Below are 15,621 nucleotides of genomic sequence, written 5' to 3'. Positions count from 1 at the left end.
CAGACCAGAGTCCTTTCAGTTTTGAATCACACTTATACCACCCACATGATGAAAGTGTGTTGTAGGGCAACTGCAAAATTTTTTCAGTCTTTGAGAGGTGTAAGAAAACCTGGGTTTATTGGCTGCTTTGGGTCCCTCTGATGTGTCCTGAACCAAGTAAGAGCAGTTGTGCATCAGACTCAGGGCAAAACCTCCTGTAGGTCCCCTTTGGCACAGCTGGCTTGTAATCTAGGACAGGCAGTATTATCACCCAGGGAGCAAAGCCTGCTGTGGCACTGGTGGGGACTGGCGCAGGAGAAACTAAACCAGGGCTGCATGGCCCGAATTTAGATGTTTTGCAGGCTCTTTTTAGAAAAGGTACTCATCATTCTGGGCAGTGCACAAACCACAACCTCGAGTGAGTTGTTCTGGATCCCAAGCAATTACCCTTCTCCTATAAAAAACTAAACCATACTCCTGGGTATTTTTAGACTTTTTTTTTTCTCTTTGCATGTGGGAATGAGGACTGTCACATGCCATGTAGTTAGGAGGAAGAGGGATCTTGTGCATTGAGTCACTGGTGCGGTTGACAGTCGAGGTGGGAAGTGACAGCAGGTGATTTTGCTGGCAGGTGGGTGGCACCTAGGAAATAAAGCCCTGCCTGGTGCTAGCTCATCTATTGGAGCAGTTGTGTATCACCCCTGACTCTTGTTCCACAGAGGGGCCACATGGCTTCTGATGCACATCTTTGGATGTGGAGGAACTGGTATGCAGAGCTCTGAATCTGATGCTCAATGTCTAAGGCTTGACAGGTTAAAATTTTAAAATTTCAGTCTTTAAGTTAAAGTAGTAGTATGTATGATGCCAGTCTGACATCTGCAGAAAAACAAAAAGGTTATTTCAGAGGTCTGTGTTCTGATGTAATTGGTGGGTGTTGTGATTAGGCCACTAATTCCTAGCTCTGCTGCTGACACAGGAGATTGTTTCAAGCAAGTCACTTCCTTTAGCAGGTACAATGCCTATTGCTAGTTTTTCCTGTTGCTTCAGGATTAATGTGGCAATCCTCATTAATGGATAATGCCATGTGCTGCTTCAGTGTCCATGCTGGACTCTTGTAGCAATTATTGGACGGTGTGGTATTCCCTGGGCACTCCTGTTGTTTGGTGGATGACCAGCTTAAATGGCAGTTTTTTCTTTTAATGTATTTATGGCATAATAGGCAAATTTGGGTTGAGAAGAAAGTGCATAAGCTAGATGTGTCTACTAAAGTAGTTGGTGAAGAACGGATTAGGGATGTTCTTAGGATTTATAATCCACATATATGAATGGCACAGTTCACAGCTTGTAGAACTTTGGTTTCATGCTGGTACTAACAAAAGCATAGAGCGATTTGAAATCATTTATTTGTGGCTGAACAGGCAGCGAATGTATTTGAAAGTGAAAATTTCTCTTTCAGAGCATAATGTTGAAGGAAGTGGATTCTGTAGCAAAGCAATTAATGAGCAGAAGAGAGACAGGCTTAATTAGCTTAATTCTGCTTGCCCAGGTTTCAAAGCAGATGGTGTTTGAAATTATGACAGCAGTGGCATTTTGTTTTACAGGAGCGAGCTATGAAGGTTGGGATAGGGATATGTAAGTAAAAGATGAGGAAGAAGGTTTGGAAGACTCCAGTAAGGGGCCACAAGCAGTAAAAATGTTTTGGAGGAAAGTTACAGAGTAATAAAATTTAATTCTAATTACCTAATACTAAGGCAACTTTAAGGCTGAGATACACTGATAGTTGGTTGTTGTGATTGCTGTATCACAGAATTAAAGAATGGTTTAGGTTGGAAGGGACCTTAATAAATATCATCTAGTTCCAACACCTCCCACCCCTCTCCTTGGGCAGGGATGCCTTTCACTAGACCAGGTTGCTCAGAGCCCCATCCAACCTGGCCTTGAACACTTCCAGGAATGAGGCATCTGTAACTTCTCAGGGCAAGCTGTACCAGTTCCTCACCACCCTCACAGTGAAGAATTCCTTTCAAATATCCAATCTAAACCAGCCCTCTTCCAGGTGAAAGACATTCCTCCTTGTTCTATCATTGCCCACTCTTGTAAAAAGTCCCTCTTCAGATTTTTTGTGGTCTCTCTTCAGGTACTGAAAGACTGCAATAAGGTCTGCCTGGAGCTTTCTCTAGGCTGAAATCTCAGCCAACTCTCCCACCCTTTCCTTGCAGGAGAGAGGTTCCATCCCTCTGATCATCTCGATGGCCCTCCTCTGGACTCACTGTATTAACATATGCACAAAGGCTGTTTCATTTCAGCTGTAAAATTGTTTACAGCCTCCTCCTGGAGTAGAACAAGAGTTTGTCTGGGATGATCTGGGATACTTAAAATCTGTTCTACAGGTGAAAAACTTATATGGCAAAAGAAAGTATGGTACTGTAACTGCTTTTAAATTAGGAGTTCATTTGTCAGCACTGGGATGGCATACTTGTAAGTAATGTTGATAGGCTGATAAAAGTTGTTAGTGCAGAAAAAATGTTTACTGAAAATATCTTATGTATGGGACCTGTAAGAATTGTTCCTTTTCATAAGTATTTTACCACAGTAACTTAAGCTTGTGTCTTGTGTTCTGTTAAAATATGAAAATGGTGTACAGACCAAAACTTGGCTGTTTATGCAGGACTCTTCTGAGTCACCCTGCCACAAGACTGATTTGGCCATGAGTCCTGATAGCTACACCTCACATGTCTGAGTCATGTGGCATATAATTTCCAGATAAATTATGTGGTTATTGCAGAGCCTAGGTCTGATCTTGATACTACTGTGAGCCCACCTGGGCATGAGCTGGAGACGTGTGGAGCAGTGGATAAGGGTAAATGGCACAGGGAAAAGTGCAGGTACACTGCCATGTTGTCCTCTTTAGTCTGCTCTTGCACTTGGGAAAGGTTTTTCCTGGTGTTTGAGCTTTGCCAGCACAATTTCTGTGCAGGGAGCGTTTGGTGACGTAGAGCCAATTGTGTACTCTGGCAGGGCACTCCTAGTCTAGACATCTCTGTCTTCATTTAAATACTGAAGGTGTAAGTCACCTGGAAGAAGAGGAGTAATAATCTTGAAAACCAGTCACAAAGCCATCATGGCCCACTTTTCCAGTGCTGGAAGTCCTCATCACCATGGTATTGTCTGATTGACATATAAAGCCTGTAGGAAGCAGTATGTTTAGGTTTTTGCTATTAAGACTCTTTACCACAGCAGGAAAAAGAAGTCTGCAAGGCTTGTGGTTTGGAATGGAAAAGAGAGAAGCATATTCTGAAACCACTAGATAATCAGATTTTAAAAAATCTTTTTAATTGTTCCAGCCCTAAAGCTGGTTTTGGGCACTATGGGACCAATTAGGTTATTTAAACCACAGTTTCTGATCTCTATCAATTATTCTTACAGCTTGAACAGCCCAAGCCTTTAGGAAGGTCATTTTGATTAGGTATCTGTGGCTCCATCACCGCCCACAGGTATGGTTATATCATTAAGGGGTGCTTCAGTAATGACAGTTTCTGCTTGAACTGGAGTTTAGATTTTTAACTAGGAGAGGAAAAAATTGTTATCTCTTCCCATAATTGCTTTTTTTTTTTCCCCAAGATAGAATAAAAGAGACCTGGAAGATTTATTGAATTTTGCCTCCATGCACAACAAAGTATTTTCTATATCAAACTTGTGCTTGTTTCGTTGTATTTATAGCATAGCCTTTAGGGTGTGAGGGGGCTTTGTCCTCTGCATTGAAACTGCTGTAGAGATGCTTTAGCTCATGAAGGTAGGTTTGTTTATAGAAATAATGTATTGGTAGATCAGCTGATGCAGTGTGAAGAAAACAAGACAGATGATCTGAAATGATATGCAAAAGCTTGTTTACTTTTTTCAGTTTTATCAGCTGACCTTATAAAAAGTAAAACATCCTTTATAAGCCTTCTTTCTCTTTAATCCTTAGACCAACATAGATATGACACCACTGTTTCTTGACTGGTGATTCTTACAGGTTAGGATGGTAATTATATTGGTGAGAAATACGGCTTAAGATATGGAATTTTCAGTGGGGCGAAATTTCTGGGTTTTTTTCTTGATCTGAGGTGTTTAAACAGCAGGTATTGCAAGAAGTCTGAGTAAGTAAGTAAATTTCAGTACACTTTGCTTGGTGCAGAAAGCTACAGGATTTACTGAGGCATCTCCAACAAGCACCCCTTTTTTCCATTTAAAGTATTTAATTGCACAACTCCACAAGGTGCTGATGAAATCACTGTCTTAGTTGCACTTCAGAACCCTAACAGGTTATTGTTTTGGTTTATAAACAGTTGAAAAATGTTTCACTATTCACCATGAATATATTGTACACATATAGATATATGAAAAAAATGACATGCATGTGTAGAGAGGCAATATAAATATAATTGGTACTTAAAGTAGTAGAAATTGGACAAATACTTCATGTGTGTTTTTAAACCTATAGTCCTGTATTTTCCAAGCATAGGATAATCTGCTGTGAAATTGTTTTGCCAGTTTGCCCTTTGTCCTGTAAACTGGTGGTTTCAGGTGTGTGGCCAGTGGGGAAGAGAGATTAGGCAGCTATCTGCTTTCCTGTCCAAGAGCTCTATTTCCTTTGAAGGTGCTGCTTTCCCTTCTTTAAAAGGGGAATGGGCCAGTGCTTCTGCTTGTCCACTGCCAGCATACACAGTTTGGGAAACAATTACAGCCCCCAGGGAAGCAGCCTCTTACCATTCAAGATTAGGAACAGATTGTTTCCCTCTGAAACAATAGGAAGGAAAGCAGAAATTCTCTCTTGTTTGTCCTGTACTTCACACAGTGTGTTCTTGAAACAGCCCATTCATAGAGGTCAGAGTACCTCCTCATCCAGATTTGTGGTTGTATTGTTTTAAGTAATGGTAGTGCTTTCCATAAAACTAGCAAATACTGCAGTATTTTAGATTTTCATTTTTAGATGCTCTTGTTCAGTAGTTAACAACAAAACTCTTGAAAGTCATCTGTGGAGAGTGGCTCCACTTCACTGCCCTGTTTTCCAGATAGCCAGATGACGGAGAGAAAAGAAGAAATGGTGGGAACAGAAAAGCACTGTGAGCAACTTCCTAAACAGGAAAGATCAGATGTACAAAGCCAAGATCGTGCTAGTACTAGTCCGGTGCTACCAGAGTCTGCCAAATTTGCAGCACTGTAAGGCCAGTTTACTTTACAATTTTGTACTTCAAAGTTATGATGTAAGCTGTTTTGTTTCACTGAGTAGAAATGACATAAACTTTTAATTAACCTCTCTTTCTTTTTGTTTTATTGAGAACAAGAAAAAAGTTCCTCATAGTAGTTTTGAAACATTTTTGTGTCAAGTTACCAGGGCAGCAGGCAAAGGCAGATAATCTACCGGGTAACTTCTCAGCAAGACAGTTCTGTCTTGCAAGTAATAAGTGGACCTGAGGCGTCTGTGCAAGATGAGCTCTCCGTGGATGCCATGCACGTGTTCATAGATGAAAATGGTGAGTTTATCTAGTTGGGATAATTGCAATGCATGAGGAAATTTCTGAACACTTCAGATGTTCTGGAAGGATATTTCTCTTGTCTGTTACCGGTTGCATGTTTTTCTGTGTGTGTGGAAAAAAAAGGGCTTGATAATTTAAAGTCAGATGAGCAATAACTAGTTTTCCAAATCCACCAGTGACCATCACAGACCTGAGCCTTACACAGTGCCTGAAGTTTATCTTCCAAACATCATCCTCAAAAGATGCTGGCTAGGCCAGAAGACAACTTCTGTCCCGTCAGAAGAACTCCTGGTGTTTTCTGCCTGACTAGAAGTTTTGCACTGACCTGGCTGGGCAAAATATGTCTCCTTTCTACAGTTTTGTTCTTCAGCTGGCTCAGACTGACCTCTTGGTGTGGTGGTGCTTGTTGTATTTGGAGTTGTGATCTGTTAGTCCTTTAAAGAAAATTAATGAGTGACTTAGTCTTGCCCCATGCATATAGTGGGGATGCCACTGCTCTGAAGCTGTTCTTGGAGTCTAAAGCTGTAGGATGGGTGTGAGCCCTGTTTGGTGCCCTGTGAGGTACTGGCTCATACCTCTGAAAGACAGCTGTCCCAAAAGCCCTATTTCCTTTAAAGTTACCTTCAAAACCAGCATGGAGTGAGTGCTTATGGTACTGGGTCTGTGACCCTGGAGATACTTTGGTTTTCTGCCTGTTCCTCCTGGCTCTGCTGTGGCCAGAAGGGCAGCAGCTGCCAGTGGGGCAGGTGACACAGCCTCTGGGTCAGCCAGCACCCACCCTTGGCTCTGTGCTCCTCTGCAAACAGGGAGGAGCTGTGGCTGCACTTCTAGCAGAACTTTTTGCTGCTTTGTACCTCCTGACCTCACCTTTGTGAATGGAAAGAGGGAAATCTGATTTCACTTTTTATGGTGAACTTACCTTAATTGATGTGCTTTGTGTTTAATTTGCATGCCTTTTAAATTCTTGCTGTGACTTCTGTGGTTTGATTTTTCACAGGTTTTCAGTTGTTCAAGTGTTAATTTGCTTTCTGAAATCTAAAATGAGCCTAATGCACAGACTGAAAAATATATATTTATAAATGTCCCTGACACAGAATGTGTATTTTGTAAATTTTTTGTGTACACAAATAATTGCATCACTGAACTGACATTTTTCCCTCTTTATTTTCTAAAGGGGAAATCAGATCCTGCTATTTAAAAGCTGGCTGTCAGAAGGAAGGAAATTTTAGACATCAGCTATCAAATTGTGATTGTATGTCAAATGCTCAGTAAGTAAGCCCTTATTTTTAGAAACTTTGAAAGTTTTCATTGCTGGAAACTATGAAACTGTAGCTGTGAAAGAAGCATATGAAGGGGAGTAGTGGTGAGTAAATGTGCTAACCTTTTCTAGAGAAGTCAAAGCAGAAAATTTTTTTTGCTTTGTGCTAAAACACAGCTTTATAAGAATATAGGAAAGAAACAGTTTCAAGTGAAAATTGGAACTATGCACTTGGCTTTATTTATTTTCTGGGAATAGCTGAAGTCAAGTGTAGCTATTATAAGTGAAATTGCAAACAAAGTAAGTGGGACTGTTCTATCAACATTGTCTTGTTTGCTTCACATACCTGTTGCATTCTTTACAGATTTTTAGTGCTGTGTCTGTATCAGTCATTGACCTGTGGATTCTAGCTGCAGAGCCTTTCTCCTTGCATTAAATCTCTAATGATAAATTGCTCTTCCAAACAATTTTCTTTTTTTTTGAAAGTTCTTTTTGGAGTGATCCATGTAAATCCTGTATTTATTACTGTGGTTTCCACACTCTTTGATGTGATTGGTTGTTTGCATATCTGTAAGAAGAATTGTAGCTATTCATAAGTATTTTAATTAAATAATCTTGGGTTTTATACTGTTTTACAGCATTTGGAGAAGTTGAGTGAGGGAGTAAGAATGGTCTTTTTTTAAATAAAAAATATTGTTCTTCAAGTGTTTGGCTTTCAGTGGAGGCTTTTGAAAAACTTGGGACCATGTTAAAAACAGTGTTAGCATTTTAGATAGAATGCTATTATGAGAGACATGAGAATAATGCTTTTATTTGTCAGTTGGCAAAGAGTAAAAAATAAGAAAAAATCGAATAGTAGAAATGTTCTGTCTTTAGCAAAATAGCCCCCTGCCCCCATCCTGGTGGAGTTCAGTTTTGACCTAAAAATTCAAACATTTTACTTGGGTTCTATTTATTTCTTGCAACTCTCTTTGTTTCACCTTGCAGAGAACACTCTTCTGCTCCCCCTTCATCTAACTGTGAATTTGAATCTGTCCCAAATTCAGAAATAGTTTTCTGTCCCCTGACTTTTTTTTAATCAAAGAAAGGACCATTTTCCTTTCCAAGTAAGACGTCATGCTGAATCTGCCTTTGCTAGATGCTTCTGTGACACCTCTGCCTTGGTTTGCAGACCTTAAGGGATGAGGTTTATTTTTAAGGGATCCACTCAACCATGTTAACAAAGCAAGTTCAGATATTCTTTACAGGCATTTACATGCATGTAATTTCTTAAGATGAGCACGTTTGCTGGAAGTTTCAGAGTAAAGTGATAGTTCAGGGAATGGACCAAATCAGCAAAGAGGAGTGGCTTCCCAGGACTTTCTTTGTGGGAGTCAATGGGAAGCCAGAACATGAGCTTTTCCAAGAAGAGAACAGCATGAAGGAAAGTTCAAAGCAGAAGTTAATATGAAAAATGAGGAAAGGGGACAAGGAAGCTTGAAGTATGCTTACTCTGGTTTTTGCAGGGGCAGTTTGTAATGTCTAGGCCAGAGAGATTAGTGATAGCTGTTTGTTCAGTGGGCAGTTTCTGCCACCTGTGAGTAGCTTGAAGGGTAGCACAGGAAGGAAGGAGTTTTTGTTTTTTTCTTCAGGTGTTCAGCATCAAGTAGTTTTGTATTTAGACAATATGGAGCACTTACAGCATATAGAAAATGGAAGAGCAAACCTGCTTTGAGGGACAATGCAGGAATGATGCATCTTCCCCTCTTCCCACCTACAGGCTTGCTCATCAGTTGTGTGAGGTTACTTTCTTTTTTGCTAAAGATAAACCAAATGATCAGTGAAGGAAAGGTTATTAGTGAAGAAAAAGGCAAATAGGATAAAATGAAGCATGAGGTGTAATCAATGAGTGCTTCACTTAATCTCTTCTGTGTGTCTGTCTGGAGACAGGACAAAAACTATTCCCTTGAGGGTGGGCCCTCTCTGGTGGAGATTTCATCATAAGAGTAATCCATACCAACAGGAGATGCTGCTGTTATGGAAGGATATTAAAAAAGAGACATGGAAAGCACCTCTGAGATGAACATAACTTATCGACCAGCCCATGAAAAAGTTAACTAAGGAGAAGACAACAATATTGACAGTGCAACTTCATGAGCAATTGAAATGGTGCAGAAACAACCAATAGCTTTAGGCCTGTTGTGTGAATTCAGTAAAAAGACATCCAAATTAGATTTCATGAGTCAAGAGATGTAGGAGAAAATTAATGCCTAGCCAAAAGAGGTGTCATCCTCCTTTCATAGGAGGGGGTGGGTTTTTGGTCTCATGGAGCCCAGATTTCAGAATTTAGAATAAGCACAGAGAGCAATACAAAGGTTTGCAGTAGATGTGTATGAGCTCTTAAAACACTTATCACCAATCATGCTTGCTTTATACTTTTAAGATTAAGCAGCTCCTTAGGGGAAAATGTCAAACTGAGTTGAGCAAGTGGAATAACCACGTGGCTTTGAATGGACTGTATCCTGATGTGCTTCTTTATCAGGAAAATTGACTCAGGACAGAGGATGACAAGAGGCCTCTTGCCCTGTGGGTGTTGGTGGGAGAGGCAGCAGACCTGTTGCTGGTGTCCAGGAGCTGTGATGCTTCTGGGATGCTGCAGTTGTGGAAGGGGAAGGAATTTTGACTGGAGAGGGTATGAACTGTGGCTGGTTTGCTAAGAGTAAAGTAATTTCCTTATGAATTGGCTATAGGTAACTATCTTTTAACAGTGTTCTGCAAAACCGAAGGTGATGTTTAAATATTACTCAAAAAAAGTTCTTAGAGAGACAAACTCATTAGCATTTTATGGTCTTCAATTCAAATTCTAACTCTATTTCTGTCTATTGAGTCCTGCTATTGTCTTCTCCATTTGTAGGCTTAAGCATTTCACATCAGATTATTAGGAACTGAAATTAAAGTAGTATTCCTATGGCCCATAAACATTTTATCTTCTTGTCATAGCATCTAAAATTAATTTCTCACAAATAATTCAAAATCTTAACAATGTCGCTGTCACAGAAGTGAGGACGTGTTACAGTTTTATTTTTCTTTTTTGCTTTTGTGTGCTTCCTGCTTTTCATTTGCTTAGGAAGGGGTGCATAGACACATTACAATGTGCCAGAGAAAGCAGATGTCCAAATCCGAAGGAGTCTGTGATTTCTTCCTTCAGACACTCCTTGACATTTCAGGCAATACTGTTAAAGGGAATAGACTTTGTCTTGTCATGTCTTTCTGGTTCTGCAGTGTTGTGAGATGATCTTTGGAGTATTCTCCAGTTTATCATTATTAATATATATTCCATCATTTTCTACTTTTTGTCTTTGTGTGTTTTTGGTTCTTTAGCTTAATTGTTGGTTTTTTCAACTATAGTAGTTGTTCCTAATATTACCTGTACCTGCAGTCCTTGTCCTAGGAAATCTACAGAGCTTCTTAAATGTTGTCATCTAATTGCAAAGCTCCCATACCTTCTCGGTGATTTCTCATGTGCAGCTCCTCACAGCTCTGACTCCTTCATTGTACAGCCAACAAACTCCAACTCTCCCCTCACCCAGCTAACCCACTCTTTTGTAGCACTCCTCTTCTTATTGGACACAGCTGTGGCCTATTAAGGGCAGCCTGTTCCTAATCTTTGGCAATTGGTACAGCTGCAACTCCTCAGGTGTGAGACTACCTTCTGCACTATCTTTATTTTCTTACATTCTATCCCTCCACACTTAAATGTAGTATAAATACTTTCTTATTAATAATTCTCAAAATTATCCCTTAATTCTCTTAAAGGTTACTGAAAATTAGAATTTTTTCAGATTGTTTTTGTACTTGGTTCTTGCCAAATTGTCTCTCACTTGTCTAGCAGTACAGCTTTTAAAATATTTGAAGACGTAGCCAAGTTAAATCTTGAGGAGGTTTTTATGTTGTAATTATCACCAAAAGTAGGTAATTCCTTTTCCATCATAATCCCCACTTTGGTGGGTGATTCTTGTCACTGAGTTTGGTAAATTATTTAAACATTGGCAGGGCTAATCAAGTCCCCAGTTATTGTCAGTGTAATTACCCTGACCCCACTTTTGTTTGTTGGCTTGCCAGCAACACCTCTTGCCAGCAGTCCCAGTGGAATGGATTCCCTGTTGAGCTGATTGCATCTAAATTTGATGCTCCCATTACTCTGCCAAATTCACCTCTAGCCATAAATTGCTTTGTGACAGGCTTTGACAGAAGTATAAACTCTATTCCCAGCTCATAGATTACGTTAAAAATTAGTACAAAAAGACCATTTGAATCTATTCTGAAGTGAGTCACCAAGACATGTGGTGGAGCCTGGCTTTCCTGGAGGTGGCTGAACAGGACACCTGCTTGCCCTGAGTCTTGGTGACATGGGGAGACAAAGCCATCACTCCAAACATCCTCCTTTCCTCCTCCTTCACCTAGATTTATATGCTGAGTGCCATATTGTAGGGAATGTCCCTCTGGTCAGTTGGGGTCAGCTGTTCTGACTTTGTCTCCTCTCAGCTGCTTCTGCACCCCCAGCCTCCCCACTGATGGGGTGCTGTGAGGAGCAGGAAAAGCCTTTGGGGCTCTGTGCAAAGGCTGCTCAGAAACAGCTAAAAGATACCTGTGTTATCAACACCATTTCCAACACAAATCCAAAACATAGCTCCATACCAGCTACTATGGAAAAGTAACTCTAGTCCAACCAAAACCAGTACAAACAGAAAGAAGGATTACCCAGCTCTTAGCAAAAAGCACCTTTAGCTTAGTTGCAGATTCTCCTTACTGTGTAACACTTGAGCTTTCATTTGGAATGAATGATATATAAAATCCAACTTGCTCTATACCTTAAAAAAAATATTCCAGTTTGAGCCTTATCCTGATTTCTTGGTCATGTATATTTTAATTTACCTGTAAAATTATTAAAACACCACCTTTTGTAGGATAAAATTATATTCATGTGTGTTTCATTACTACACCATGGCTCAACCATACCAGTTCAATCATGCATTCATATTGCACTTTCCAGACATGTTCTGTCTGAGCAGTTGATCCTCTGAACTCCTCACCTTTTTCAGATGAGGCTCTGACATTGAAACCAGGCTTCTAAAAAGCTATGTTATAGCTAAAATGTTTTGCAATACAGATAGACACCTCCATTTAAAACAATTACTTATATTTTTTTTGCTTGTTTTGAGAATAGTTTTATTTTTGGTATCATTGGGGCAAAAAGTTTAAAAGTATTTGCAACAAACTAGTGGCTAACAAGTACTAAAAAAATAATTTAAGGTACCTGTCAGTACAGATGCAGAGTGCTGGTGTTTCTGGCCCTGGGCAAAAGAGAGAATGTCAGATCAGTGAGCTAACTTATTTGATTTACGTTCTCACTCCAGAATAAGCTGTTTGAGTGTGTTATTCTATATGAAAGTCTATCTGAATGCCTTAGTGGTACTACATGTCTCCTTCATAAATCCACTAATATTTAGAATGTTCGCTGCTGGAAAATTCCCTGAAACTTTGAGGTTATTTCTCATAGGAGAGAGTAGATTTTTTTTTTTGGTGTTTCAAAATGTTTTAGAATGTGACCAAAAAGTGTGTCACTAAAGCATCTTTGTATTTCTCAGCAAGGTGACCCAAATAAACAGTCCCCCACTGCTCTTGTAATTAGCTGCTGAATCTTAAAGATTTCTTAATGCTCCTTGTCAGGTTGTGGAGTTCTGCAGCTGAGAATGTTTTGAAATGGATGTGACAAATATTACAGAGTCCTCTTTGGGATTCAGTGGTTTCAGATGAGCTGCTCCCCTGGGCATAGAGCTGCTTGAACACAGAAATGAGCAGGGGGTGTGCACTGAAAATCGTAATGTTTATGTTGTAAGGAAGCCATGGATTTTTCTGAAAAGTACTCTCTACAAACTTAGTAGCATTTTCCTTATGGCTTGCAAGGGGCAAGAGGAAACCCTTTTGTTAAGCTTGGCCAGTTAAAAATCCTTTCCTTTATTTGTGTAGGGGTTTTTAGCCCTGCTTTCGTTGAGCACTGGGCAGAGACACGAGTGTTTTCAACAGAATGAGACTCAGAGGTGAGAGGGGACCATTTTGCCACATGATGGCAGCAAAATCCTGCTCAGTACTAGGAGTTTATGGAGTGCTTTATGTGTTGGGACTGGTTTCTCTCCCATACCCTGCCTTCCCATAAGGAGAGCAAAAAAGAATGTTTTAAAATATTTTGGAGATAACACAACTGTGGAAGCTATTAATGCACTAATTCCAATAAGGCTGCATCTTCTCAAAATGAATCCTCTAGTTTATTAACTAACACATACTGTTTGTTTTTAAAGTTTTTGGGATATTTATCTTTGCTTTGAAATGTAATAGGCTTGCAAATTATCATTTTACATGCTTATTAGCAACATAAAAGTATCTGAATACTGGAAAGTAAGAGTGTACTAAATGGACCCCATTCTTACCATTTGAGTAAGAAGGAAGGCATTTATCACTTCCTGCCTTCATATTGACCACAGTGCCTTTGGGAATGTGCTTTACAAGGCCTTTCTGTCCATCTGCAGTAGTTGACTTTATATGTACCACTGCTTGTTTTGCAGTCTATTGCAACACTGCAACAGTGATCTGATATCTTTTCTGCCTATTATGCCAGCATATCACTACATCCAGCTTTCACATTCTGTAAACTCAGATACTCTGCCTTATTATCATTAAAGGTGTTATTTTTGCTAGTAAAACAAATACCAAAAATTATCCCCAAATCCTGTAGTAAAATGTGTTTAAATACACATTTGTACAACTAGAAAAATATGAACATTTAAGAGAGATTTTGTCTTTAGCTTGACCTGCCATGAGATGTAAATACTGAAGAAAGTTAAGATGCACATTCTGAATTAATTTTACAGTTTATGAAACAGCTAAGTCTTACCAAAAAAAGTGAACAGTGCTTCCTCTTTGAGTTTTTTATTTTCCTGTGATTGGATTTGTCGCATAATTATCCACTGCTAATCCAGCTATCACTGGCGTATTTCAAACTTCTTACATGCTCTGAGATGCTTTTTAGTGTAAGTTATTTAGTGTAAGTTATTTTTGTTATTTGGAACTGTAAGCCATCGTTTTCTTAAAAGAAGCAACATCCACAACTTTAGTGGCTTTTAGTGTCAGTCTTGAGCTGTGCAGTACTCTGGTCAGATTGGTGCTGGCAGCTCTCTAGTGGAGACCTAATGAGCAGCATCAGTTCAGACAGCTACATTTGAGCCACAAACTGACTGTTTTGAAAGAGCACAAGGGTATGGGTGTGCTGAGTCCCTGCTGTGTTGTCAGCACTGGCTAGGTTTTGTACAACCACGTCACTCAGGTCTCAGTTCTGTGCTTTTGGGTGTACCTCAGACCAGTACTCCAGAAGCAGTTGCTTGTTGGATGTGCAGGAGGAGACATTTCTAACTCTGAGCTGCCTTCTGGCTCTTCCCAGCCGTAGCTGCTTACCATCACCTAAGGGCAGTATTTTAGGGAGTATTGCGCACAGCTTTCAGCTGTATTATTTATTATCACTATGATATTTATTACACACTGTAAACTCTGTAGTGACCCAGGCAGCTTTCTTAGGCAGTCCAATGTGATCTTTCTGGTTTTTAGCATGTGCAGACTTGTCTTCTCTCCAATATGCAGGTTAAAATGAAATTTAACCAAGACCTGCAAACGAGCTTTGTTAACAGGGAATTCTTTGTGGTTTGCCTGTATAATGAACTCATGGAGGGGATCAGACCCAAGGCAAAATAATCCTAACAAAGGCGATGACTTAGGCTGGATTATGTTTGAATGGCTAAGGCCAAGTTGTTGATGGTATAAGGCAACAGGCTAAACAGAGGGGGAGAAGGAAGATTTTTCCAGCACTGAGTGGTTATACTGAAACATTCTATGTGTTAATATGGTTGCTGCACTGTCTTGTGCTTACTGAGTGTTCTTACAAAATGGGATTATGAGCCAGAAAAAAATTCCTGGTTTTATACCCAATTATCAGTAGAGGGTGCTATGTTGCTTTTGAATTTGATCTGCGTATGTTGTATGTTTATAAAAGATATTTTTAGTTAATAATTTATGACTCAAAATTTAGTTCAATTATACCTTTGCTTACATTAGCAGTGCAGTTTACTGTGATAGATCTTGATAATATTAATTTGATTCTGCAAATGAACAGATTTTCTATTTAGCAAGATTCTGTGTTATACTGCGATCAGCTCTGTTTAATGATTTTATGATTGGAGAGTGTTTGCTCCTATTTGTATATGGTAATACATTTATGGAATCTAGTTTATGGGCTTACAAAAACACAAACACCATCATTGCATTTCTTACTGGTGTTTGCTGTCAGTGTGATAGCAATGTCATCAGATGAGATGTACAGTTTCTAAGTAGCTGTGCAAGCAATTCATCTTTGGGGGTAGCAAGTGAATGTCAGAAGGAGGTTGTGTGGAAAATAGGGATAAGGAAGAGAAAAGCAGCCGACAGGAGCTGAAGGAAATGGAAGATGAGGAGAGAATAAGAAGGTACAGAGAAATGAAGCTGATGACTGCCAGATGACAGATTCTGATTTTGGAATTGTTGCTTTACTAGCTCTGCCTTCCAAACTTCTCTGCCCTAATTGCTTTTTCAGGCTTATAAAGTTTCTGACTGTTCCCCACAGTCAGAGTCCTGGCTGCTTGTGGTCTCCTCTGCCACTTGCTGAGAGATGGAGCTATGGATTTTTGATGCGAACCCAAAACAGACTATGGGCCCTCTTGGCTTTTTGATTAACTTCAAGTCTGGTGGTAGATGATTTGATCTTCTAGGTTTATTCTTGGAAGAAGGCTTATTAATAAAAGA

At 39.7% G+C, this 15,621-nt stretch overlaps 1 protein-coding gene across 1 annotated transcript in view; it reads left to right on the top strand.

Moving 5' to 3' along the window:
• PCNX2 (pecanex 2) overlaps positions 1-15,621 on the top strand; it is a 145,697-nt gene that overhangs the window by 10,984 nt on the left and 119,092 nt on the right. The window contains exons 5-7 of the mRNA XM_066546767.1: positions 5,034-5,181; positions 5,350-5,495; positions 6,673-6,766. Coding sequence (XP_066402864.1) covers positions 5,034-5,181; positions 5,350-5,495; positions 6,673-6,766 — 388 coding nt within the window. The remainder of the gene's footprint in view (positions 1-5,033; positions 5,182-5,349; positions 5,496-6,672; positions 6,767-15,621) is intronic.

The sequence above is a fragment of the Molothrus aeneus genome, chromosome 3 (assembly GCF_037042795.1).
Source record: "Molothrus aeneus isolate 106 chromosome 3, BPBGC_Maene_1.0, whole genome shotgun sequence".
Lineage (NCBI taxonomy): Eukaryota > Metazoa > Chordata > Aves > Passeriformes > Icteridae > Molothrus > Molothrus aeneus.
This window is presented reverse-complemented; position numbering and strand designations above follow the sequence as displayed.